This window comes from Phacochoerus africanus, chromosome 2 (genome assembly GCF_016906955.1).
Source record: "Phacochoerus africanus isolate WHEZ1 chromosome 2, ROS_Pafr_v1, whole genome shotgun sequence".
NCBI classification, from domain to species: Eukaryota; Metazoa; Chordata; class Mammalia; order Artiodactyla; family Suidae; genus Phacochoerus; species Phacochoerus africanus.
The window spans coordinates 117,230,269-117,257,555 of NC_062545.1; the positions used below are offsets into that span (position 1 = coordinate 117,230,269).

At 36.9% G+C, this 27,287-nt stretch overlaps 1 protein-coding gene across 5 annotated transcripts in view; it reads left to right on the top strand.

Annotated features, from left to right (window-relative positions):
- The first annotated feature begins 1,280 nt into the window (after positions 1-1,280).
- ZNF280D (zinc finger protein 280D) overlaps positions 1,281-27,287 on the top strand; it is a 124,300-nt gene continuing 98,293 nt past the window's right edge. For 2 of the 5 annotated variants that reach the window (XR_007133084.1, XM_047766276.1), the window contains exons 1-2: positions 1,282-1,428; positions 24,963-25,109. Coding sequence is in view for 4 of the 5 variants with exons in the window: in XM_047766276.1 (XP_047622232.1) it covers positions 24,974-25,109 (136 nt within the window). In the remaining variant the exon portion in view is untranslated. Of the gene's footprint in view, positions 1,429-8,171; positions 8,323-24,962; positions 25,110-27,287 lie in introns of all 5 variants that reach the window. The other 3 variants (XM_047766273.1, XM_047766274.1, XM_047766272.1) reach the window with 3 other exon arrangements.

Consider the following 27,287-nt stretch of genomic DNA (forward strand, 5'->3'; position numbering starts at 1 on the left):
ATACATCAGTGTCTAGTTAAGTTTGGTTGGCACGAATCATCCCACTGGATTCAAATTGGCTCTGGGGGCTAACAACATTAAGTTTCTGTCTCTGCAAACTGAGGACCAGACTGTAGAAAACAGCGTGAAATCCTAAATTCATCCTCATTTTGTAACATATTTTGCAAATCATTAGGAACTATATTTGAAACATCTGAAATATGACTTAAGAATGTTCTAAGATTTTTGAACTTTTAGTTTTCCATTAGTTTTATTTTGATTATTCTATCTTTTCCTATTAAGTTTATTTCCAGTGCCAAGAAGAAAAGGAAAGATGGGCCATTTGGGAGAAGAGTAGGTCCTGGTTATCTGTAGCCATTCCAGGTTTTTAGGACTAATTTAAGTGGTCTTTGAGGAAGACTGATCTGGGAATGGTAATTAATAAAGAAACAACTGTAATGATAACTGCCAGAGAAGAGCTGGGGACACTCTGGTTGAGAAAGATGAAACTAATTCAAATAGGCAGGAAGAATTAGTATGCTCCAGTAACTGAACGGTTAATGCAGTTGCTGGTGTACATTAAGCAGCGCTAATGAGACAAGATTTCAAATCCAGGTCACTCTTGAGACCGTGACCACTACTGCCATCCATCCTGTGAGGGCAACTGAGAAAGGAAACTTTCCGTACATATCAGAACCTATATCCATTACAGTATTACATACAGTACAATACATTAGCAAGTATTTATGCAAGCAGTATCTTAGCACGTGTTCTTGTAAATGCACATATATATATTTAGTAAAGTTATTACAGGTATCTTTTTTTTTTTGTAAAGTTGTTAAAGGCTGTTAGGAACTAAAGGAGACAAGCAAACTCGCATGTATAATACAAATTTGGCAAAATTAGCCAATTATTAAAAGAGCCGTCTCCATTTCTTTTTCTCGTCTGTTGTGTGGTCTTCGCCGCTCAGGCACAGAATTTCTTTTTAATGGCGCCTCTCTTTCTAAACCTTCTTACTTTCCAAGCCTGCGGAGAACTAGCTGTTACACATGGGGAGCCCCCAGAACTCGCGTTTCCATATCTTTAGATTCGACGCTGCCCAGGCTTCGGAGCTGTGCCTGGGGCCCTGGCCCTGGCCCTCGGCCTCTGCAGGCGCGTGGTAGGGCTCCGGGGCCTTCGAGGGCCCGCGACGCGACGCACATGCCCACGTCCGCCTCCCGCATCTGCAAGAATAAAGGGAGCCCGGACGCGCGGAGGCTGACCCGGAGCCTACCCATGAGGCAGCGCGCCGGCTCCACGAGAGCTCCCCCCCTGCCCACGGCTCGGCTGCCTGCTCCGCAATGGGAGCCGCCGCCGTCGCTGCTGTGTAGTTTTTCGTGCTCCTCCTTTTCCTCCTCCTCTTTCTCCTCCTCCTCAGGGCCCCAGTCAGGCCGATCCGCTCCGCTCACGGTAAGCGCCCCCCGCCCCCGCCCGCCCTCGCCCGCCCCGCGCTGCAGCAGGCAGAGGCCCTCCCGCGCGGCCTGCGCGGCCTCACTCCGGGGGCGCCGGGCTGGGGGTGTCGAGGCCGGCGCGGGTCGCCGAGAGCGTCCAGGGCGCGGGGGAAGAGACCGGCTGCGCGGCGGTGGCCGGACCGCCATCTTGCGCTGGCCCCGGCGGGGGAGGGATCCCGCCGCGACGCGGCAGCCGGCTCGGGGCCGCAGGCCGGGGCCGCGCAGGCCGCCGCCGCCGCCTCCTCCCCGCCTCGCCTCCCAGGACCTGTTTGTCCCTGGTCTGGTTTGGGCTTTACTCTTCGGAGGCTACTCCACTGGTCTTTCTTACGTTTTGTGCTGATGTTTGGCGGGGACTTACGCTCCTCTCCTTCCAGCGCTCCCCCGAGTCTCTTCAGTCAGAGGCAGGGACCAAAGGGGCTGCATAACTTGGAGGCCTCGGGGACCTTAGGGCCTAGGTTCCTCGGCCCAGGTGACCAGTCATTCCCCGCTCACATCCTCTTTCCTGTGAAAGGACTTCCCCGCTCTGCCCTAGACGTCCCGTTATTGTCTGCGGGAAAGGGGCCCTGAGGAGCGCAGTGGACTTGGATACACAATTTCCTAACTGAGCTTGCAGATTTCCCTTGGTGAGATGGAAAGAATGAGCTCACTCTGAGGTTTTATCCTGCTTTTAGGGTGGAAGGAGTTCCTCCCAACTTATCTCAAGTGTTAACGCCTTTATGGAGAAATCAGCTAGAGAGGAGAAACGTCAAAGTGAAGCCGCTTCTGCAAGCACGGGAGACCTTCGTCCAAAGGGTTTCTCTTTGTTTGCAATGAGGTGTTTTTTTTTTTAAAAAAACCAAACCTGTGAACTTAAACCTTATTTATTCATTGTTTTCAGGTTTGAACTGTGTATTGAGGATTTGACGTTCTCTATCGGCATTAAACATAAAATTGAAACGTAAGAGGAGAGATTTAAAGCACAAAAGCTATCTCTCCGCATTTGTGAGATGTCCTGCATTGGGTCATTACCGTGTCAACTCAAGCTGTACCTAAGCAGAAACTTATTGTGCCTGTCACCAAGGCGCAGGTTTGCTGAGCGAATTAAGTTGGGCCTGTGTGCTCTCGATGTTTTAAAGCATCGGTACAAATACCATTATAATTTTATCTTGCATTTGTATTAGTCACTGCTAACTCCTTACCACTTGCGCAGTGTTGTGTGTGTTGATAGGACTGATTTTGAAGATGAAAGAGAGCTCAGGGTGAGAGATCTTTAATGAAGTCATGGCTGGGAAGCGATAAATCATTTCTAGAATCTTAGGTCTTCTGATTCTTCATTCAGTGCTCAATTGACTATATTACTATTATTATTTTTTTAATGAGAACAAGGTGAGTGAGGAGGAGAGCAAAGGAGGCTCACCTATAAAATTTAAGAAATTCTATTCCATTGCCACCTCTTTTGCATTTTTATTTTTATGAGTTCATTTATTAATTTAAATTTTAACAAAATTTAAAAGCTTTCACGTTATTTTCCCCCAAACATTGAAAAGTTGAATAGCCCAATTGAGCATTCATACCTACCATCTAGTTTTTACAGTTGTTACTGTTTTGCCGTATTTGCTTTACTTACCTCACATTATTTTTGGTGAGCATTTTCAAAGTGTGTTTCATCTCTCATAACAATTCACATCTAAGTATTGTGCGTGTCCGTACATACACTATAAAATTAAGGCCGATTTTCTTTGTAACTACAACACCATAATCGCATTTAAAATTAAAAATAATCCCTACATAATCCCGGATAATCTAATAAATGTATGTAGTATGTATTCACGTTTTCTTCACCCGTTCCCTGTTGTCCCCCAAATGTCCTTTTTAGTCATTTATTTTGGAACCAGTATCCAGTCATGAATTAAGTTCGTGTTAGTTTCTTCTAATTTAGTGTAGTTGTCTCTCTCTCTTTTTTTTTTTCTTGGAATGACGTTGACCTTTTGAAGAGACCAGGCTAGTAGGCATGTAGAATAACCTACCTTCTGTGTTTTACTGGCAGTTTCTTCCTCATGAGGTTAAATTGTACCCTGTGTCCTGTATTTTCTGTAAACTCTAAGTTAGGTCTAAAGACTTGAGTAGATCAGGCCAAATATTTTTGGCAAGAATACTTAACAAGTCCTGCAGTGTGCTGCACCTTCTACAGCATCAGAAGGTACTTAAAGTAGGGTTATCCTATTGCTACTCCTAATTTTTACCTCTTGGGTAAGGTGGTGACAGACTGTCTTTCCATTGTAAACATTTCCTTTTGCTAATTAGCAAGTAATCTATGCGATGATATTTTTGTCATTAGTATTTAATATGAATTTGCAGTAATCTCGTAAAACATGGTTGGAAGTAGTTCTCTAGAAATGGGTGTTTGGGGATAAAGGAGGGGAGCAGTTTTGAAGGATAGGACTAATTTATCTAATTCAGGGAAATTGTAATTGCTGTTCCAGTTGGCATTAGAGCCCAGGGTGACTGGGGAGAGGAGACAGACAGAAGTAGATAGTAGACAGACTTTGAAAGTTTGCTTAAGACTCTTGTATAGTGAGCTGTGAGAAATAGAAAACTTCTGGGGCAGTTTGATGGGGAAGGAATACAAACCTCAGCATCCCCACTTCAACGCTTTCTTTCCTGTTAGGGTTTATAGCCCAGTCCTGCTTCTTCAGCCTAGCGCTTTACTACAGCATTGGCTTTCTTGGTAGAGGAGAGGAGGTCAAAGGAAAGCAATAAATAATTTTGTACCCTCTTCTACCACACTTGTTTTCTTTATTCAAGAGAACATTTAGAACCATGCCAAGATTTCTTTTTCTATACAAATTGGACAGGGGATGTACCTACATGGAATAATAGTTTTTGTAAATAGAAAGTAAGTTACAGTTTTAGATGACAGGAAATTGGAGATTGTTGTATTTTGTTATTTGAAGTAACTTTTGAAAGATGAGAAATAGTTATGACATATGCATTAATATGTATTCCAGAATAGTTTTTTTTTTTTCCTGCTTCAGAGGATTCAAAAATACTTGATTTTCAGTCAAGTTTTTTTTTTTTTTTTGTCTTTTGTCTTTCTAGAGTTGCACCTGTGGCATATGGAGGTTCCCAGGCTAGGGGTCTAATCAGAGCTCTAGCTGCTGGCCTACACCACAGCCACAGCCACAGCAATTCGGCATCCTAAACCCACTGAGCAAGGCCAGGGATCGAGCCCTCAACCTCATGGTTCCTAGTTGGATTTGTTAACCACTGAGCCATGATGGGAACTTCCAAGTTGTTTTAAAGATATATGTGATGAATTGGTTTACTTGGTAACTTATATCAAAAATATCGTTTTGGATTTTTATTGATTTTTGCCAAACAATTTTGCTTTAAGGATTTTTTTAACTCTTGGTATACCAGGAAAAATAGTGAAAAATCTTACAATGTTCACTTTCACATGTTGCCCAGATTTTTATTACATATTTACCTGATTTTGAAGGTGTATATACCTGAAATGAGCAACATTGTCTGAATGCAACTAACTCATCAACTGTCATAAGTCAACGTGGAACACATTTACCTTGTAAATAGTGATTGGAGATTTCAAGTACTTCCCTAAAAGCTTCTTATCATTCTTTCTGGGTCTTCTTTCTCCAATGTGCATATCAAATGCAGTACTTGAAGAATTTTTTGAAACTTTGGATGGTTTAAAATTTTGTTGAAGGGGAGATGGCCATCTTCTTTGTTTCATAATTGCAAGATGTTTTCAGTTTTAGATTTGTAAGCATCAATTAGAATAATCCAGTAAATTTGAAAAATTTCTACATCATTGAATTTCCTTCTAGTCACCATTGTATACACCTGCATTCAATACTTAACTGCTTATAAACTGTATCAAGTGAATTTTAGCCCACAAACATGAAGGATGAAAGAATACTGTCACATGTCCTTTTAGCAAAAAAGCATGATCTATCTGCATTCTTGTAAAAATACTGCATGATAAAGTCTTTCCTACTGACTGAGAATATTATATTTCCTTTTAGTTTTTAGAAATATGTTGTTCACTCATTGATTGTTGACTTTTGAGAAAATCTAGAATATCTCATCTGAGTACTTAGTCTGAGATTTCCCAAATTTTACTATCATTATTACATTGCTTGCTGTCTATCTTTGCATTTATCTTTTAGGTTCATCTAATTATTGTAAAAAAAAATAGCTCCTCTATTAGTTTTCTTCTATTCCATTGTGGACAGATGGACAGAAAATAAAAAGTTCTGAGTTTTTTTTTTTTTTTTTTTGCTTTTTAAGGCTGCACCTGGAGGTTCTCAGGCTAGGAGTCGAATTGGAGCTATACCTGCTGGCCTACACCACAGCCACAGCAACTTAAGACCTGAGCCGCATCTGCAACCTACATCACAGCTCATGTCATTTCTGCTGTGCCACAATGGGAACGCCAAAAAGTTCTGAGCTCTTAACTGTATTTATTAATTGAAAACAGATGAAGAGGAACAGGATATGCCACCCTAAAATATGCCTTTGATGTAAGGATTATTTTGAGTGGAATGAAGTTGAAATCAACAGAAGAAGAGTTTTTTCTCCTCCTGGTCACTGCCTAGAAGCAGGGCATACATTTCTTTCTGTGAGTGTTTTCCTCACTGTACCAGGAAGGGAAGAGATGTTTATGACCTGAGATGGAGGGTCGACAATGAGATGAGTTTGCATGAACAGACCCAGCTAAAATAAACTTACCTTCCGTTAGTTCCACCACATATTTCTTAGTTTCTTCCCTATGATGTATTGTCTCTCAAACTCCCAATTTCCTTTCCTTTGTTAAAATGGTATATAAACTCTCAAGTCTAACTGCTTCTTTAAGTTTTACTTCTTTTCTGTGAACTCCAGTATATGTAAATATTAATAAAAATTATATGCTTTTTCTTCTGTTGATTTGTCTTTTGTTAGTTTAGTTCACAGGTCAAGGTACCTAAAAGGGTACAAGTAAAGTTTTTCCTTCCTGATACAGACTGCAAAGATAATACCTTGAATCGTCTATATACCTTTTTGGTATAGAAATCTGGAATGCAGTATTTTGTACCAACAATTAGAAAACTCAAAAAAAAAAAAGGTGAAGGATAATGCATTAGGATGATTTATTTCACTCTTGCATTATCTTTCTAAGCAATTCTTTTGTTTTCTTATTATTTTAGTTTTTTTCAAAAGCATAGTTAGGAAAAATTGATGAGCAGTGGTGAAAAAACACCTAGGATGATGGAATTAGCAAAATATTTCAAGGTGTGGGGAAAGTAAAATCACTAAGGTTCTGTTACGTATCTTAGATTTGTAAAAGGATTCTGTAGACCCACATAGTAAGATAGAGTTTTATTCTATTTTAAAGTAATGAGTAAAATTTCCTTTTGTTATTTGAAGATGTCTACGAACAATGAAAGTCGTTATCAATTTTTAAAACTAAAACTGCTAAGGAAAGAAAAAACTAAAGTTATTCCTATGAACTCTGATAGTATACTGACCGTTAGTTTGTATGGTGAGATGCAGAGGTCTGCTGGTTTGCAACACACATTAAACCTGCTTGCCTCATGGTACCATGAAGTTTTTCACCCTTTTGCACTCTGACCTTAATGAATGCAAGTAGTACTTAGAAAGTTGTTACTTGGGGTTTCCACTCTAAAATATTTTTACCATTTTTTCTTTTGCCTTCCATAGTTTACCTTAAGAGATCCTCCATGGTTAAAAATGATTAACTGGAACCCTGTAGGATCAGGGTGTAGTATTTAGGCTTTTTGGTGAACTGGTTTCAATAGAAAATTTTTCAGTCATTTCATTGCAAGCATTTCTCCTTTTCTGGTTTAATACACCATGATGGTGAATGCAGATGGTGACTTTTGAAATGATATTTATGGTCTGGGGATTTGAGGTGCTTTCAAAGGTTCTTCAAGGCCCTGCCTTTATCCTCTACCTACCTTATGAATCTGGGGTTTCCTCACTTTGACACAACGATGTAGTGTAACAGATTGAATCAGAAGCACATAAGAGAATCCAGCTGTCTTTATGAACATAAAATTATTGAGATTTGTAAAAATTGAAAACAGAACCACTCTTCTTTATTTTGTCTTGGGAAATATAGCTATTTTACATAATGTTCGTGTGAATATGCAGTGGGTTATAGTAATTTTTAAGTAAATTAATGTATATTTGTTAAATTTCTCAACTTGGGTTTGTGGGCTTTATCTTTAGAAAAAGATACAGCACAGGGCACTATATCTGGTCTCTTGGGATAGACCATGACAGAAGATAATATAAGAAAGGGAATGTATATGTATGTATGACTGGGTCACTGTGCTGTATAGCAGAAATTGGCACAATATTATAAATCAACTATACCTTTAGTAAAAATTATTGAAAAGTTAATAAACCACACAACCACACACTTTTTTTTTTTTTGGCCAGATTTGATTTCTTCATCATGATAATTGCTTGCATGTCTTTCAGTTGAGGGATATTAATCCAAAGCAAAGGTTGTTAGTCTATGAAATAATGTGCTCCTTACTCTTAGGTTCTACCCTGTGTGTCCCTTATTTTTTGGTATTTGTTCTTAACTTTTGGCAAGTTTGAGAAGCAAAACCTGGAGGGTTTGGGAGAGATCTGAGGATTTTAGGAATATCCTGATCCCTGTCTTCTTTGTTTACTCATTTGCTTTTCCTTTTCAAGGTTTAAGATTATCTGACTTTCAGCTAAAAAGGATTGCTAACTGCTAGTAGAAAGGTCTTCATGGAACAGAATGCAACATGGAATTGGCTTTGTTAAGTTCCATGAGGAAAAATAAGCAATAGATCTCCCAACTTTATTGAATAGAAAAAAGGTAAATAAGAAAGTTGGCACTACTTTTGACACTGCATTGTTAGTATTTGTGTTCTTTTGAGACCTTCTAACACAAGATATCTTTTTAATCTTTATTTTTTTAATGTAGTGTTTTAGAGATTAAAAGTGTTTTAGAGATTATTGTGTTTGATAGTTACATTTCATCCTCTAAATAATACTTTGAAATGGGTGGTATATCAGCATCCATCCTTTATAGATGAGGAAATTGAGTCTCAGAAAAAGTTCATTTCGTTCACTGTAATACTCTTAAGATGTGATGCCTATGTCTTTTTTCACCCTCAGCTTTTCTAGCTCAAAATTACATGTTCTCTTTTCCTTGGGTTAGACAGTGCAAATGTGGCAGCATAACTACCCGTGGAAGTGCCAGCTCCTGGAGCATTGGCCTATTCTGAGCCTCACTGTATTCTGGAAGCTTGTGGCATTAGGGTAACCCAGCTCTGCATGTATCGGTGGAGAGTTATTGAAAAGTTTGGAATTAATAGGTGATACAGTGAACACATTATTTTAGGAAATTGTTAATTTTGGTGGTTCCATATTGAATGGATAAAAATAGATAGATCCAGATGCTGAGAAATAGCATATAGTGAATCTTATAAGTGTGAGGTTTTAAGGGCCTGAACAAGTACTTAATGAATGGAAAGGCAAGGTTGGTTGTGGGAAATATTTTGAAGGAAGACTATAGCACTTGGGAATTGATAACATATGATGACTAAAAGGGGGAAAACATAACTGGAATCATACATATGTGACTGACTTCACTTTGCAAAATGTTTTTAAGGTTCATTCATGTCACATATATCATTACTTCATCTTTTTAAGATTCCTTTGTATGGATATATCATATTTTGTTTAAATATTCATCATTTGACAAACATTTAGCTTGTTTCTACTTTTTAGCTATAGTGAATAATGCTGTAGAACTAATTTTTAAGGTAGATTTATGTTCAGTTTTGGAAATACTGAATTTGAGGTAAGTTTAAGTATTAGCCGTTTTCAGGAGTTAAAACATGAAGGATTGAAACAGTTGAGGAGTCAGCATTGGAAGTTAATATTTGAGGATTTTATAGACTGCTGTTGAGAATTGCTAGCTAAGACTATGGAATTTATTAGATCTGTCTTTTAGAGAACAGTTTGTGTAGGGCTAAGGTGGGAACTTTACGGAACCTGATTTTACATTGTTTAAGGAGGAAGGGAATATGGAGACCCTGTAAAGAGTTAAAAAGGAGGAAATGTATAGAGAACCAGTCTACTGGCATATAAAAAATTACTAACGAGGATGTCTCACAAAATTTGGTTTAAAATAGATGCAAGATAAGGAAAATGAAAATGGAAGAAACAGTTGGTTTGTCTATTAGAGGGGTCATTAGGATCTTAAGATGGATGCTTTCAGTAGAGTACTGTCCTGTTGTGCTCAGCTTGGTTTTGGCTGACAAAGTGGGCGTTAATAACTGCAGCAAATGGACTGCAGCCTGGATCAGGATTAGTAGCAAGTTGTATTTGTGGAGATGTTGCAAAGAGAGATTCCCTATACCTTGTAAAGATGGGTTGCTTTTTTTTTTTTTTTTTGGTCTTTTTAGGGCTGCACCCACAGCATATGGAAGTTCCCAGTCTAGGGGTTGAATTGGAGCTGCAGGTGTCGGCTTACGCCATAGCCATATCCACAGCCACGCTGGATCCAAGTCACATCTGCAAACCTACCCCACAGCTCCCGGCAATACTGGATCCTTAAACCCACTGAGCAAGGCCGGGAATTAAACCCGTGTCCTCATAGTTACCAGTTGGATTCATTACTGCTGAGCCGCAGAGTGAACTCTAAGATGGGTTGCTTTTTCATAGAATTTTTTAATGCCTATGTTGATTTGGATTGCTTTGTAAATTTAAGCAGTCTGCTGAAACACAAGCTTTCTACTTATTAATTTTTCATTAAAAATGTTTGTGTTGGAGTTCCCATCGTGGCGCAGTGGTTAACGAATCTGACTAGGAACCGTGAGGTTGCGGGTTTGGTCCCTGCCCTTGCTCAGTGGGTTAACGATCCGGCGTTGCTGTGAGCTGTGGTGTAGGTTGCAGACGCGGCTCAGATCCCGCGTTGCTGTGGCTCTGGCGTAGGCCAGTGGCTACAGCTCCGATTGGACCCCTAGCCTGGAACCTTCATATGCCGCGGGAGCGGCCCAAGAAATGGCAAAGAGACAAAAAAAAAAAAAAAAAAAGTTTGTGTTAAGAAAAATGTTAAAATTCTAAAAAGTTGGTTCTCATGATGATTTGAGATGTTTGCTCTGAATTAGTATCTGTGAAGTAGATCTTAGTATCTTTGCAAATTATGAGTTAAACCATCAAACAAGTTTATTTATTAAAATGCAATTTATATTGTTTATTTAAAATTATCAATTACTGCTTTTTGTTCAGGAATTTACATGATTTAATTTCATTCAAGAATTTTATTCTCAGTGTTGAGTGCCACCCCAACTGCTTTATTCATTACAGTGTACTTGAGAGTTTCTAGAAAATGTGTGGGTATGGAAGGTAGATTACCAGAATACTTTATTACTAATTCCAAAATGAATTTTCATAATTCAGCATTCTCAATTAGGGCTTTTTTTTTTTTTAACTGAATATCCCCCTTTATTTTCTCTCTAGGCAAAAATTTACATATACTAGATGAATATATTTACAGTGTTAGGGTTGGAAGAATGATTTTTGGGCATCTTGAAAGTGATCATTTTCAATTGCATAATGCTTGAATTTTTCATATTTTTTTTTCTGGAGATTTATCGCATCTCAAGTTCATCTCATTTCCTGATATTTTAACAGCTAATTGTTCTTATATTTAGATGAACTCTGCCTCTCTGTAATTTTGGTCCTGTTCCTGGTGGAGGCAAATAGTGTATGGGGAAATCTCTGATCTTTGAAGTGCCTGGGTTTGAATGCTTTTATTTAATTAATTAGCAAATGGTAATGATGATAGTTATTGTAAAAATAATTTATAATTATTATAACTTGTAGTATATAAGGAATTACGTAGTTGTGTTGAAGTTCAAAGTAGGAATGAAATTCTCTAGTTTACTCAAATTAAGTAACTATTGTCAGTATTGTTATTATTACAATTACTTGAACCCCAAGGAACAAGTCTTCCTCTTGCCTTTTTTCTTATGACAGATTTTACAATATACATAAACAGCTTTCACTTCTGCCACCCCTGTCTCACCAGTCTCATGTCTCCTACATTAAATATTTCAGTCCTTTGACTGAGACAGAGCTTCATTTAGAATTCCTTGTAGTGGTCATGTGTAATTTTTGCTACCCAGCATCCATTCACCCTTACCTCCCTTACCTTGCTAGCAAATGTCTTAGTTTTCCTTTGGGAACCATCCTGTCCTCCAGTATTTATCTTGTAGTTTTCCCCTTTTCTTCTGCCCCCCACCCCATACCTTGGGTCTCTACCAGGAGGATCAGTAATGACTGGTTTAGGAAAGGGCATGACTTTAGCCCAGACGGTCAACTCCAATCAGACAAATGATTGTCTTTTCATTGTCTGGATCTCGAACGTTGAAAAGAGTTAAGTTGAACTGCTATAGTCACTCACAATGGGAGGACCCTTTCTGAGGACAGAATCAGAGTAGAGGAAGTGAAGCTTAGGAATGGAGAAAGAAAAAACGGGATTACATATCATCGTTTGAAATGTGCTTGCAGCTGTTTCTGTTAATGAGCCAATAAATTCTCTTTTTGCTGAAGGCAGGTTGAGCTGGGTTTTCTTAAGTTGAAAGAGTCATGGTGAATACACAGTATTCCTAGTGAGGATTGATTAGAACAGAATAGAATAAAACCACCACCTCTTTGATTTTAGACTTAAATTCTTTTACTTTGACACTGTATCACAAATCTGATTATATCAGTTCCTGCTTAAAGTTTCTTTGGTGGCTTTCCATAGCTCTTAGGATAAGGGCAAAATTTCCTGAACATGGCATCCAAAGTGCTTTGCTGTTTGATTCCTGTCTTATTTTCATTGTCTTGGATGTTGCTTCTCCTTTCTAGTCACACTGGTTTCTTTTCAGTTTCTCCTGTTTGCTGGGTCATAGATCTTTTGCACATGCTTTTCCTTCTGGATGGAATGTTTTCTTCTCTCTCCTATTTGCCTAGTTGACTCCAATTCATTCTTCAAGTAACAATTTAATCGTTGCTTTCTTAGGGGAGCCAGTTTTGATTATGCCAACTAGACCTAATTTTTAAATTCTTTGTCCATAGCCTTCATAGCACTTACCATTGTCAGTTTAATCTGTTTGTATTTGTCTGTCTCTAGACCGTAAGGTTCATGAGTGCAAGACTTGTGTCTTAATTTTTATCATCATCGTATTCCTGCCTGGCACATAGTGCATGCTTAATAAATATACTCTTTGAATGAAGTTTGGACTTAATGGCTCTCTGGTAACTAAAACTGATAAATAGTACATCTTCAATTTATATTTTTTGTAAATTTTGTTTTTTGAGAAAATACCAAAAAAATTTATGCTAGACTTTCCTTTTATCCTCCTCTTTTGAGACCTTTTGAAAGCCTCATTTGTTATTAACATGCATAATACTTTTTGTTCAGTCTATAAATGTAATCTGTATACAGGAAGGTCTTTATTTGTATGACACCCTTTTCCTTTATCCTCTTAGATTAATCTGGGATCTTCAAATTAAATTGGAGTTCCTGTCATGGCTCAGCGGTTAATGAACCTGACTAGCATCCATGAGGACTCGGGTTCTATCCCTGGCCTTGCTCAGTGGGTTAAGGATCCATGGGTTAAGTTTCCATGAGTTGTGGTATAGGTGGCAGTCTTGGCTTGGATCCCTCATTGCTGTGGCGTAGGCTGGAGGCTGTAGCTCCGATTGGACCCCTTGGGAACTTCATATGCTGCAGGTGCAGCCCTAAAAAGACAAAAGTAAATAAATAAATAAATTGATAAAAGGCAGATTAATAAGAGAAAAGGCATACAAATTTTATTTGATGTTAATTTTTAATTTTTATGTTACTAGAGGTCTTCATCCAAGAAAAAAAAAATGAAGATCCAAAGAGGTGGTTAGACATAGGAGCTTATATACCGTTTTTTTCTGGAGAGAAATGGCAGGTCAAAGGAAAAGGGGTTTGGGCTTCTAGGAGTGGTAAATTGATGGGATATAAATATATGGAGGATGCTAATGGAAGATAAGGACTATTTTAGTAAGGTTTGTTTGGCAGACCCATCTCAGTGCCGACTTTCTGTCTACAATGATAACGGTAGTTTTTCTTCCTCCTGGTATGAGAGAGGGGAAGAGGAAGACCTTCACAATGAAAAATGTATGTCCTGCTTTTATACAGATAGTGGCAGGGCAGAGAGCTCTTTCTGTGTTTTCTGCCTCTTAATTGCCTTCAGCTTAAAGCCTGCCAAAGTGGCATATTTTGATTCCCGATAGGCTTTGAGCAATCCATCTGAATTTCTCTGAATTAAAGTGGTGATTCTTTGATTACCTTCCTTCAGAGAATGAAATTTTTTTCTGTAAGTTAGGACATGGACAGGAGAAGCTGGCCTAATTATTGCTTTTGGAGCTGTAGTCTTGGAAATAGGTTGGATACCCTCTTTTAGGACCTGGATTTTCCCTATCCTTTTTCTGATCTCATTTGTATGTCACTTCTTTCAAGGCAGAATCCCAGTCCTTCCCTTTCTATGTTTGCCTGTTTACTGTTAAGATTCCTGAGTTTATCATCCTTTTTAAAAATAACATTTGAAATTTTTGGTTTATTAAAAAAATAGAATGATGTATATCCATATTCTCCCTTTTATAGGTCCCTTTCTCCTTGACCATTTTCAGAAGGCACTGTTCTACTTTACATAAAAATTAGAGTCTTTGAGAAATTGGGTGAGATTTGATAAAACATTTTATATAGAGTTTCCGTGACCCCTCAGTATTTTATATGCAGTATCATAGGTGCTGGTCATCAGTTGTTTTCAGTTGTGTATTTTGTGTGGTTGGAATATGTCCTTTTCAAGTAAAAGTCTGTGGTTTTTAATAGTAACAATGTTACAGATTATATAAAAGATGCTTAGTTTTCTAACAGTAAAACAAAAGCCATAGAAGGAGGAAATACTGACTTAAAATTTCATTTGCTTAATGTTTATAAATAAAAATTATAGTAATTTATTTGTAAAATTTTATATTTAAATGCCTGAATTTTTTGAAATCAAATTTTTGAGGTCTCGCAATTAAATATGGGTTTATTGCTTATGATTTAATGTTTCTATTTGTGTGATTTGTGTTATAATGTCAAAGTAGACATGATCATTCTCTGCTTTTCTAATCCTATTACAGTTAATTTCCATGATGGAATCAATAGGTGATGGTGGATACTAAGGTGATAAAAAACTGGAGTTTTAAAAATGACTCGTCTCCCTTAAAAGACTGTGTGGTTTTAAAATAGTGAACATTAAAATTAATTTTCTGGTATTTCCTTGAGATATTTGGAAATTATTGAGAGATCATAAAAGCAGGATTGGAAATATTAGATTTTTACTCATAGCTAAGAACCCACTTTGAATCCTTAAAAGCTCTATTCATTTGGGATTAGAATTCTAAAATATAGACCTCTATTTCAGTATGCCATTAATGGCAAAGACTAAATAAATTATTTATTAAATGAAGTAGAGCATAAACTAAAGCTTTAAATCAGTGGAGTAATTTGAATGCTTGATTTCTTGGGAAATTTGTAAGAGGAGAAAAGTGATAGATCAGACGTCTTTTGAACAGTGTTCCAATGACCCTTTGTCATCCAAATCATTCTGCTGGAAAACTCTTCTAAGTATATTAATGTTTCTTACAGCTAGCATGTTAATCCTAGACTAAATTTATGTTAGGTGAATTTTATTTTTATCTGCTACACTGATTTTGAATGTAAATTTTCACTATTTGAAATGATTGTCTTTTTGTTTTGCTTTTTCCCTTTTATGTTAAATTAATCATACCTGGTTGTGGTATTGCCAACTTCTTGGTTAGTAATGCAGCCCTCAATTAAAACGTTAGAGTTCCTGTCGTGGTGCAGTGGAAACGAACCCGACTAGGAACATGAGGTTTCGGGTTCAATCCCTGGCCTTGCTCAGTGGGTTAAGGATCTGGCATTGTGGTGAGCTGTGGTGTAGGTTGTAGACGCAGCTTGGATCTGGTGTTGCTGCTCTAGTGTAGGCTCGTGGCTACAGCTCCGATTGGACCCCTAGCCTGGGAACCTCCATATGCCGTGGGAAGTGGCCCTAAAAAATGCAAAGAGACAAAAAAACCAAACAAACATTTTTATGATGAGAAAAAACAAAGATTAACTTCATAATGTGATTATTTCTTGGATTATTTCCTTGGGTAACTCTAACTTTTGAGTTCCAGTTAGTTGGAGAACGTAACCATTTATCATATTTCTAGCATTCACTTTTGTCTTCTGCTTACTGCCTACTCATTTTTAAAATTATTTTTTTTTTAGAAATTAAATTACAGGGATGTATGTAGAATGAAAGTGCTTTTTTAAAAAATGGAAATGGCATAAGACACTATGCAAATTAACATAAAAATGTTAATTTTTATATTTTGGTATTTTTGTACTAGATATTTATGAGATTAGCAGTACATAATTTATCAGTGTTGACAAATTTTAGGTGTGCGTTACATGCATATGAAGATTTGAAATTTTTTTATGTTAATGAGTATTGTAAATAGTTTATAAATGCTTTTTTAAAAAGAGGAAAATACAGCAGGATAGATTTGACAGCCACATTCTGGAAAGTTTATTTATAAAACTAAAATTTTATTATGAGAAATACTACTGTAATGAAGATCTCATATAACAAGTTATTTTTAAATATTCAGCTGATAGATTATAAATTCCATTATAATAATGACATCATAATCTGTTCTTAGAGTTCTTTAAGGTGAGATCGAGCCCAGAAGTAAAAGCAGTTAAGATTTATTGAGTGATTTCTTTGTGCTAGACAATGAGCTATGTGCTTTATGTAAATTATCATTTAATCTCCATTGTAATTCTATGAAATAAGTTTTATATATAAATATCCATGAGTATCCTCATGGATACTCGTCAGATTTGATTCCTCTGAGCCATGACAGCAACTCCGATTTATGGAATTTCTTAATTTTTCCCTTATCAGAGAATAAATGGGACTAAATGCATTATGTTTATTATTTAACACAGTGACATTGCATCAGATTATCTCTATCAATGGCTGAAAGTAAAAATGTGGACCCATATTTCCTTTGACCTAAAAGTTTTCGTAGTATACAATCCTTAAGATATAGTTTAATTTTTGGAGTTTCCTTCGTGGCGCAGTGGTTAACAAATCCGACTAGGAACGTGAAGTTGCAGGTTCAATCCCTGGCCTTGCTCAGTGGGTTAAGGATCCGGCGTTGCCGTGAGCTGTGGTGTAGCCTGCAGATGCGGCTAGGATCCTGCATTGCTGTGGCTGTGGTGTAGGCTGGTGGCTACAGCTCTGATTAGACCCCTAGCCTGGGAACCTCCATATGCTGCAGGAATCGACCCTAGAAAAGGCAAAAAGACAAAAAAAAAAAAAGATACGGTTTAATTTTAGATATATAAAAGCTAGAAACAATTTAAAAAGTAGGATTTATAATTATTTATGTGAGCATTCTCCAAAAGCCAGTGAATTATCTAAAAAGTCTTTTTAAATCACTTATTTGGAATTCATTTAGAAACAAATGTATTAAACTTGGGCATGAAATTTCTACCTGAGTCAGTAGCTGAAGTGTAGTGTATTCTTTTTTTCTGGCTATGTTGGAGTCAATTGTGTGCTGCAGAAGCTATAGGAACCTTTTGGAGCTTTGCCATCCCTGCTGCATATCTTTGCTGGGTATTTTACTTCAGTATTAGCTGATTTAATCCTTCATAGATTCTGTGCTTTACCACCATAATTCTGAAGTGGTGACTTAAGAGATTTTTACTGTGATGGTTTTGACATGCTCCAGTGACATGCCAAAGGAATCCATGAAACTCTTTGTTTGTGTTTATTAACCAGAATGAAGTATGGCAGTGATTCTTTAGACAAGCATTATCCAGTAGAAATGATCTGTAGCTGCGTTGTCCAGTGCATTAGCTACCAGCCACATGTGGCTTTGAACACTTGCAGTGTTGTTAGTGAAACTGAGGAACTGAATTTTAAATTAAATTAAATTAATTTATTTATTTATTTTTTTGTCTTTTTGCCATTTCTTGGGCCGCTCTCGCTGGCATATGGAGGTTCCCAGGCTAGGGGTCTAATCGGAGCCGTAGCCACCAGCCTACGCCAGAGCCACAGCAACGCGGGATCCGAGCCACGCCTGCAACCTACACAGCTCACGGCAACGCCGGATCGTTAACCCACTGAGCAAGGGCAGGGACCGAACCCGCAACCTCATAGTTCCTAGTTGGATTTGGTAACCACTGAGCCACGATGGGAACTCCCACAGTAGGAACTCTTGAAATTACTGTTCTAATTGCCAACTTTTAGTGTGTTTGCTAGTGTATTAATTGAGGTTTTTTTCCTAATTAGCAGTTGTGGTCCTCACACTTTTGAAGTAGGTTATCTTGATGTCATTCCTGTAATCCTAGGCATGGATATCTTGTTCATATGGCTAGGTCTTTGTTTATTTATTTATTTATTTTGGCCGTGCCAGTGGCATTTGGAAGTTCCCCAGGCCAGGGATGGAACCCGTTACCACAGCAGCAACCCAAGCTGCCACAGTGGTGATACCAGAATACCAGATCCTTAATGTGCTGTGCCACAAGAGAACTCTGGGATAAGTCACTTATTAATGAATATTGTAAATTGAATACTAGAGTTTTGCTAAATGATATTTATATGATCACTTAAAAAATATGTGAGTTTCATAGACTTCGTTATTAAGTCTCTTAAAGAATATTCTATATTCTTGGTATAAATATGTCCTTAATGCTGAGTAAGAATTGTCTTGTATTTATCTACTTGACATATACATACCACTCACTAATGTTAGTTTAGGGACAAGTTACAACTATTCAAATATTTGAGTTAAAGAGACCTCAGAACTTGGTGAATTTAGTTAAACACAATATTCACTAGGATCTCTTGTATTAGTAGTTTAAACGTTTATAGCAATAACTTCTGAGGTTAAAATATTTTTTTTCCTGTGGACTAATTCATTCCAAATAACTTGGAAATTAAAAAGCCAGAAAACTTATTTTTGTCAGCCTGGGAATAAAGAGGAATGTAAAGATTAAATTAGCTGTGTATCTCAATATTTTAGGTTTCTGTCATCTAATAGTTTACTTTGTTGCTTTATAACTAAAACAGGTTTTTAAAAATTTGTGTGAATGTGTGTAAATATTAGCAGAAAAATATATATACACAAATATATATACAAAAAATATATATATATTTTGCTTTTTAGGGCCACACCTGTGGCATATGGAGGTTCCCAGGCTAGGGGTCGAATCAGAGCTGTAGCTGCCAGCCTACACCACAGCCACAGCAATGTAGGATCCAAGCTGCCTCAAAGACCTACACCATAACTGACGACAATGCCGGATCCTTAACCCACTGAGCAAGCCAGGGATCAAACCCGTAACATCATGGTTCCTAGTCAGGTTCATTTCTGCTGCACCACAAGGGGAAATCCTCAGATTTTTTAATAATGTTTATTTTAATGGAATTTATTTTGAATTATAGACATACTAGGTTTTAAGTTATTTTAGGCAAATACTATGACTTATTGATCTTTGTTTTTTCCCTAGAACATAGCACACATTACCTTGTATGCAGAAAACAATAAGTATAATTAGTTTGAGTATTTTTGAATGAATTAATCTATGATCTAATTTTTTTCCTTTTAAATTCATTGATTTTTAAAAAAACAAAAATAGAAACTAAAATTTATTTAAAATTATGTTTTCTTATGGAAATAATTATATTTGAAATGTGAAGAGTAGGTAACAGATGAAGATTAATGTCACAGTATCTGAAAATACAAATTTACTAAAATAGCACATTATGTGATTGTTCATTTTTATAGAAGAATGCTTTTAAAAAACTTTGTAATTTAATAATTTCAGACTTCTTCAAGTAGTTAAGAGCTTAATAGAAACATGATTTTTATTTAAATTTGGATTCATTGAGGAATGAACCAATTATGTAGTTATATGTTTATATCAAACTGAAAAATTGAGCTTTTTTTAAAAAGACAAAAAAAAAAGACAAAAAATTAAGTACCTGTACATTTAATTTAATGAAATCCACTTTAATAATAGTTATCTTTATTTTATAGGAAGGAAAACTGAGATATAACTTGCCGTCTTGTCTGTAGTCACATGATGAGTTTGGAGATCAAAATTAGATCCAAGAATTTCTGAATCCCAAGTTTCATGTTTCAGTATTTGGCTTTACTTACAGTGGCTCATAAAATTGACTGGTATCACTGTGGCAGTACTTAGGTGACAGTTTACAGAAAGTCAACTCTGACTTGATGTGCAAAAACCCTTTTTAGCCGAAAAGTAAGTGTTGCTGCCATGACTGAGACTAGTGTATGTGGCTTTTGTACTGATAGCTTTTCTTCAGGAGAAAGAATGAGAGGTAGGCACATTTCCTTCAAGACAAAAACACTTAAAATTGTTAGAGTAGTAAATGCTCACCTAAAAAGAAATAATATAAATTTAAAAATTAGTAAAGTAGAAATGAAATAGCTAGCATTATCAATTTGGAACATAATCACATGTTTCATGCATAGACAAAAACTAATTATTTCTAAAAAAATATTGTAAAGCTACTACATATCTTAAAAATTCTTTTTTCAACAATATATCCTTGTTATATTAATAATGGCAATATCATTTGCCATTTAACATTTAACTGTTAAAAAGAGTGAAGAGGATAGACTGGATGGCTTAAACAGCAGAAGAAATTTATTTTCTCACAGTTCTGAAGGCTAGAAGTCTAAGATCAAGATGTTGGTAGGGTAGTTTCTTTTTGAAGGCCTTGAGGGAAGGGTCTGTTCCAGGCCTCTCTACTTGGCTTCTAGATGGTCATCTGCTTCCTTTGTCTTGAGATGGTCTTACCTTCATACATGTGTCTGTGTCCTGATGTCCTCTTTTTTTTAAGGATACCAGTCATAGTTGATTAGCACCCACACTCATAACCTCATTTTAACTTAATTACCTCTTTAAAGGCTCTGCCTCCAAATACAGTCACTTTGTGAGGTATTGATGGTGAGGACTTCAACATATGAATTTTGGAGAAACAGTTCAGCTCATAACCTATACCATCTGGATTTAAATGATGCTTTTATTATTAATATACAGTGAATTTCCCTAATCTTTTATTATTAGGCATTGCTTGACCTTACCTGGTTTTCTAGTTGTAGATTATTACATCCTATGTCCCCACTGCCTACTTAATATGTAGATGATAAATACTCTTTCAAGGATCTCAGTTTGACCGTAAACATATAGTAGTGTTTTTAATCATTCGACTTAAGCCTATATAATAAGTAAAATAGTTTAGAAAAGAAAGGGATCATTTCATGATTTACATAATGTTTGGAAAAATGAGAAGAACTTTTATTTTATGTTATTCTTTTGGAGGGTGGACTACTAAATATTTAAATAATGTTAGACCCAGAAATGTTTTATAGATGTGTGATTTTTTGTTTTTTATTTTTTTAATGGGCACCCATAGCATATGGAATTTCCTGGCCCAGGGATTGAATCTAAGCTGCAGCTGCCAGATCCTTTAAGCTGCTGTGCTGGGCTGGGGATCAAACCTGCGCCTCTGCAGCAGATTCTTAACCCACTGTGCTGCAGCAGGAACTCTCAAGAAATGATTTGTGATACATGTTTATAGAAGGGAAAAAATTTTTTTTTAATTTGTAAAAGAATGGCACCTATTTAAATATAAAGTATTTCCTTTGTATACTCTCTGAAAGCACTGTTTCAGTTAGTACTATCTTTAAGATCATTGTAGAACATGGTCTTAATTTTGAGTCAGAATTAGAAGTGGCATTACTTTAGTGTAATAAAAAAATGACCTTTAGAAGTGACTACATTTAAATGATAAATTAAAGATATTTTCTAAGCCAGAACCCTGAGAACCTGGAGGTGTTTTTAATGTTTGTTTTTGTTTTTTTCTCTTATGCGGTCTTCCCCTGTCCCGTTCATATATATATATATTCCTCATATATCTAGTTAAGCATCACTTGTGTCCATCTCCATTGTTATTACTTTACTTTAGACCTTCAGTACTGTTACTCTTTTCCCCCTCCTCTTACTCTTTCTTTTTCTCTTTCATCTCAGCTTAAAGTAATATATACGCATAGTTTTAAAAGTCAAACAACCTAAAAAGACTTTAAGTGAAAAAAAAAAAAGGCTCTAAGTGGTTTAACCATAGTTTCTTTTTTTTTTTTTTGTCTTTTTGCCATTTCTTGGGCCGCTCCCGCGGCATATGGAGGTTCCCAGGCTAGGGGTCCAATTGGAGCTGTAGCTGCCAGCCTACGCCAGAGCCACAGCAACTCAGGATCCGAGCCGCGTCTGCGACCTACACCACAGCTCACGGCAACGCCGGATCGTTAACCCACTGACCAAGGGCAGAGATCGAACCTGCAACCTCATGGTTCCTAGTCAGATTCGTTAACCACTGCGCCACGACGGGAACTCCGAACCATAGTTTCTTGCAAATGTTTATATGTATATGTATGTATGCTGTCTGTTGCATGATCAATTCTAACCATTTTCTAGTAATGTTCTATCATGAGGATTTTTGTGTTCTTACAACTACCCTTTCCTTCCTTCTAGGTGTCTCCCAATATAATTTTCTCAGTTTTTGGTTAAGTCTGTATTAGATATTTTCATTATGATGACCATGTAAATACCATTCACTGATAAGCATGGTGATATGCTATTGATATGCTATTATATATGGAATATCATATGAAGGGATATATTTCTTTTTATTTTTTTTTCTTTGGTTTGCTCAGCAATGAATGCTTTTCATGTTTTTTAATTTACTAACTTTTATTAAAATCTGTAGCTAAATCTCACACCTTCAAAAGCCTCTCAATTCAATTGTCTATATAGTAAAACTTGTCAGGTAGTCTAAAAGTTTATATTTTAATCATCTTTTCTTTGGTCTCATAGACATGCTCCTTCTGAAGTACTTTTTTCTGATCTAGTCTGGACTAGTTGTTCTCTAGCCCACTGAACTTCTGTTGTCATGGGACTTTGTGTTGAGTGCTGTGTTTTTCTGCATTCTGTATCTTCCTCTTTCTTGGTTGAGTCTTATGTATTGGTGGATTTTATGGTAGATTCTTGAGAAGAGGTACGTGGGAAGTAAATGTTGTGTGATGTTCTTGGTCTGTGCTCTCATACTTGATGAAAAGTTTGACTAGGTATAAAATTCTAAATTGAAAAATAATTTTGGTAAGAATTTTAAAAGTATTACTTTATTGTCTTGCTTCTGTTCTTACTACCTGTGATCTTTTGTATATGATCTGTTTCTGCCCTCCCTGCCTTGAACCCCATATAGATCTGAGGATGTTCCCTTTATCATTTTTGTTCTGAAATTTGGTAATGGTATGTATTGGTATACCTTTTTTCTTGATCGTTGCACTGAGTATTAGTGGGGCCTTTTGGCCAAGAGATTTTTGTCTTCTGATCTACGAAGCTGGCTTGCATTATTTCTTTGAGAACCTATCCCCTGCTTTTTCTCTGTTCTTTTTCTGTAAATTTTATTAGTTGAATATTGCACCTTTGAAATTGATTTTCTAATAACGTTGTGTTTTCTTCTCATTTGGTTAATATACATATATATGTGTTTGTATGTATGTATATGTAAATTTTTATTTTGCTTAGTTCCACCTCCATGGACATTTTAATTTTTAAAACTGGATTAAAGGAGTTCCCGTCGTGGCGCAGTGGTTAACGAATCTGACTAGGAACCATGAGGTTGCGGGTTCGGTCCCTGCCCTTGCTCAGTGGGTTAACGATCCGGCGTTGCCGTGAGCTGTGGTGTAGGTTGCAGGCGTGGCTCGGATCCCTCGTTGCTGTGGCTCTGGCGTAGGCCGGTGGCTACAGCTCCGATTGGACCCCTAGCCTGGGAACCTCCATATGCCGCGGGAGGGGCCCAAAGAAATAGCAAAAAGACAAAAAAAAAACCCCAAAAAAACTGGATTAAAAAATTTGGCTATCATTTTTAATCCTATTTTTGTTTTCTGAATATTGCTTTTTTTTTTTTTTTTTTTTTAATGGCCACACCTGGAGCACATGGGAGTTCCCATGCTAGGGGTAGAATTAGAGCTGCAGCTGCCGGCCTATGCCACAGCAACAGCAGCACCAGATCTGACCTGTATCTGTGACCTGTGCCGTAACTTGTGGCAATGTTGGATCCTTAACCTAATGAATGAGGCCAGGGATTGAACCCGCATTGTCATGGACAGTATATTGGGTTCTTAACCTACTGAGCCATGGTAGGAACTCCTGAATATTATTTTTTATAACAGCCTTTTTGGTCTCATATCTCTGAAAATGCTAATTATATTTTCTCTAGTATTTGTCTTGCTTTTTGCATTATCTCTTTCCTTTGGATTCTTTATCTGTCATATTGATTTTGTTCTGAAAGAGAGGAGGGTTTCCTAAAATTTCTGGTGCTTATATTGATTGTCTATTTGTATTTAAAACTGATATACTTGGAGTTCCCATCATGGCTCAGTGGAAGTGAATCTGACTAGCATCCATGCGGACACAGGTTTGATCCCTGGCCTCACTTAGTGGGTCAAGGATCTGGGGTTGCCATGAGCTGTAGTGTAGGTTGCAGATGCAGCTCAGATCTGGCATTGCTGTGGTCAGCAGCTATAGCTCTGTTTTGACCCCGGGCCTGGGAATCTCTATATGCTGTGGGTGTGGCCCTAAAAAAAAAGACCCCCCCCCCCCCCCAAAAAAAAAAACCCTGAGGTACTAAAATTCTTCTTGGGTGATCTATGCTTGATCAGAACTTCTAGGATAGTGATATTTACTGTATGTTCTTTGGTTTGTTTATTCAGGTGAGGAATGTCTTAATTTTCCCCAAATGAAATAAGCCTCACTTTGTTTTTTTATTTTAGTCTAGCACCTCATCTCTGCTTTGCTTTGTATGTGGCATTCCTGAATTTGGTTCTGTTTTTCTGTTATTTCTCCCACCTATCACCTCTTATTCTTAGTTCATCTCCCTTTTGTTATTGTGTTTTGTTTTATTTATTTATTTTTTTCAGATAATGCTTAGGTGCAGTCTTTTTTTGTAGATAAAATCATATTCCAGGCACATGACTGCAACTTACATTGTTCTAAAATTTTCTGTCCACTGTAAATAACTACTGTCACCCATTATCTTTCTACCTACCTATTTATCTATTTGTCATCTCTTTATTTAAATTTTACTAGTTTATATCTTAGAGAGTGAGCTCTGGATTTCTCACTGTTGCTACCATGTACAGACTATAAATATCAATTCAGAAGTTGCTATTAGGATTATTAAAGTAGATCTCAAATATCATACTATGTATTACAAAAAATGTATTTTTCTGTTTGAAAATAAACTTTACTTTTCTTCTTTTGAACATTAGATAATTAAAAAATGGCAGAGCTCTTTATGGAATGTGAAGAAGAAGAATTGGAACCATGGCAGAAGAAAGTAAAAGAGGTTGATGATGATGATGATGATGAGCCCATCTTTGTTGGAGAGATATCAGGTTCAAAACCAGCAATTTCAAGTGAGCATTTGCTTTTAGTGAACCCCAGTTTTGTAAGATAACGTTCCTAATAGGGAAACTTGTGAAATGTCTCATGGCTACTTAAGTCCTAGTTTCTTTGAAAGGACTTGTGGATCAGAGATTGGTTGGAAGGCTAGTAAGAATTTTAGAATTAGGATTTTTGTTACGGGCTTGAGGGAGAAGGTAAGAGGTTAAAAGACCAGATGTGTGAAAAAGAAATGTACCAAGATTAGCTGTTTTTTCATATAGGAAATGGTAATTTGTAGTGGAGCCAAGTAACAATTTATTTCTTTGTTCATTTATCTTTTTTTTTCCTTACTTAAAGCCAGAAACAGAAGAGTTCGGAATACTTTGCTTAAAATGTCACAATACACTAAATAAGTTATTTATTTATTTATTTATATATATATATACACACACACATATTTTATTACTCAAATGAATTTATCACATCTGTAGTTGTATAATGATCATAACAATCTGATTTCATAGGATTTCCATCCTATAGCCCAAGCACATTCCCACATCCCCCAACTGTCTCCTCCAGAGACCATAAGTTTTTCAATGTCTGTGAGTCAGCATCTGTTCTGCAAAGAAGTTTATTGTGTCCCTTTTTCAGATTCCACATGTCAGTGAAAACATTTGATGCTGTTGTCTCATTGTATGGCTGACTTCACTTAGCATGATAGTTTCTAGGTCCATCCATGTTGCTAAAAATGCTGGTATTTCGTTCTTTTTGATGGCTGAGTAATATTCCATTGTGTATATGTACCACATCTTCTTGATCCACTCCTCTGTCAATGGACATTTAGGTTGTTTCCATGTTTTGGCTATTGTAAACAGTGCTGCAATGAACATCAGAGTACATGTGTCTTTGCGAGTCATGGTTTTCTCTGGATGGATGCCCAGGAGTGGGATTGCTGGATCAAATGGGAGTTCTATTTTTAGTTTTCTGAGGAATCTCCATACTGCTTTCCACAGTGGTTGCACCAATTTACAATCCCACCAACAGTGTACTAGTGTTCCTTTTTCTCCACACCCTCTCCAGCACTTATTGTTTGTAGACTTTTGGATGATGGCCACTCTGGTTGGTGTAAGGTGGTACCTCATCGTGGTTTTGATTTGCATTTATCTAATAATGAGTGATGTTGAGCATCTTTTCATGTGTTTCTTGGCCATCTGTATGTCTTCTTTGGAGAATTGTCTGTTGAGATCTTCTGCCCATGTTTTGATGGGGTTGTTTGTTTTTTTGGTATGGAGGTGCAAAAGGTGTTTATAAATTTTGGAGATTAATCCCTTGTCAGTCGATTCATTTGCAAAGATTTTCTCCCATTCTGTGGGTTGTCTTTTTGTTTTATTTAGGGTTTCCTTTGCTGTGCAGAAACTTTTAAGTTTAATTAAGTACCATTTATTTATTTTTGTTTTTACTGTCATGACTCTAAGAGGTGGATCTGAGAAGATGTTGCTGTTGTTTATATCAGAGAGTGTTTGGCCTATGTTTTTCTCTAAGAGTTTGATAGTATCTGGTCTTATATCTAGGTCTTTAATCCATTTGGAGTTTATCTTTGTGTATGGTGTTAGGGAGTGTTCTAATTTCATTCTTTTCCATGTGGCTGTCCAGTTTTCCCAGCACCACTTATTGAACAAGCTGTCCTTTCTGCATTGTATATTCTTGCCTCCTTTGTCATAGATGAGTTGGCTGTAAGTGCACGGGTTTAATTCTGGGCTTTCTATCCTGTTCCGCTGATCTATATTTCTGTCTTTGTGCCAGTACCATGCAGTTTTGACAACTGTTGCTTTGTAGTATCATCTGAAGTCCGGGAGCCTGATTCCTCCAGCTCCGTTTTTCTTTTTCAGGATGTCTTTGGCTATTCTGGGTCTTTTGTGCTTCCAAACAAACTTTAAAATATTTTGTTCGAGTTCTGTGAAAAATATCCTTGGTAATTTGATAGGGATTGCATTCAATCTGTAGATTGCCTTGGGTCGTATAGTCATTTTGATAATATTGACTCTTCCAATCCAAGAGCATGGTATGTCTTCCCATCTATTTGTGTCATCTTTGATTTCTTTCATCAGTGTCTTATAGTTTTTCAGAGTACAGGTCTTTTGTCTCTTGAGGTAGGTTTACTCCTAGGTATTTTATTCTTTTGGATGTGATGGTAAATGGGATTGCTTCCC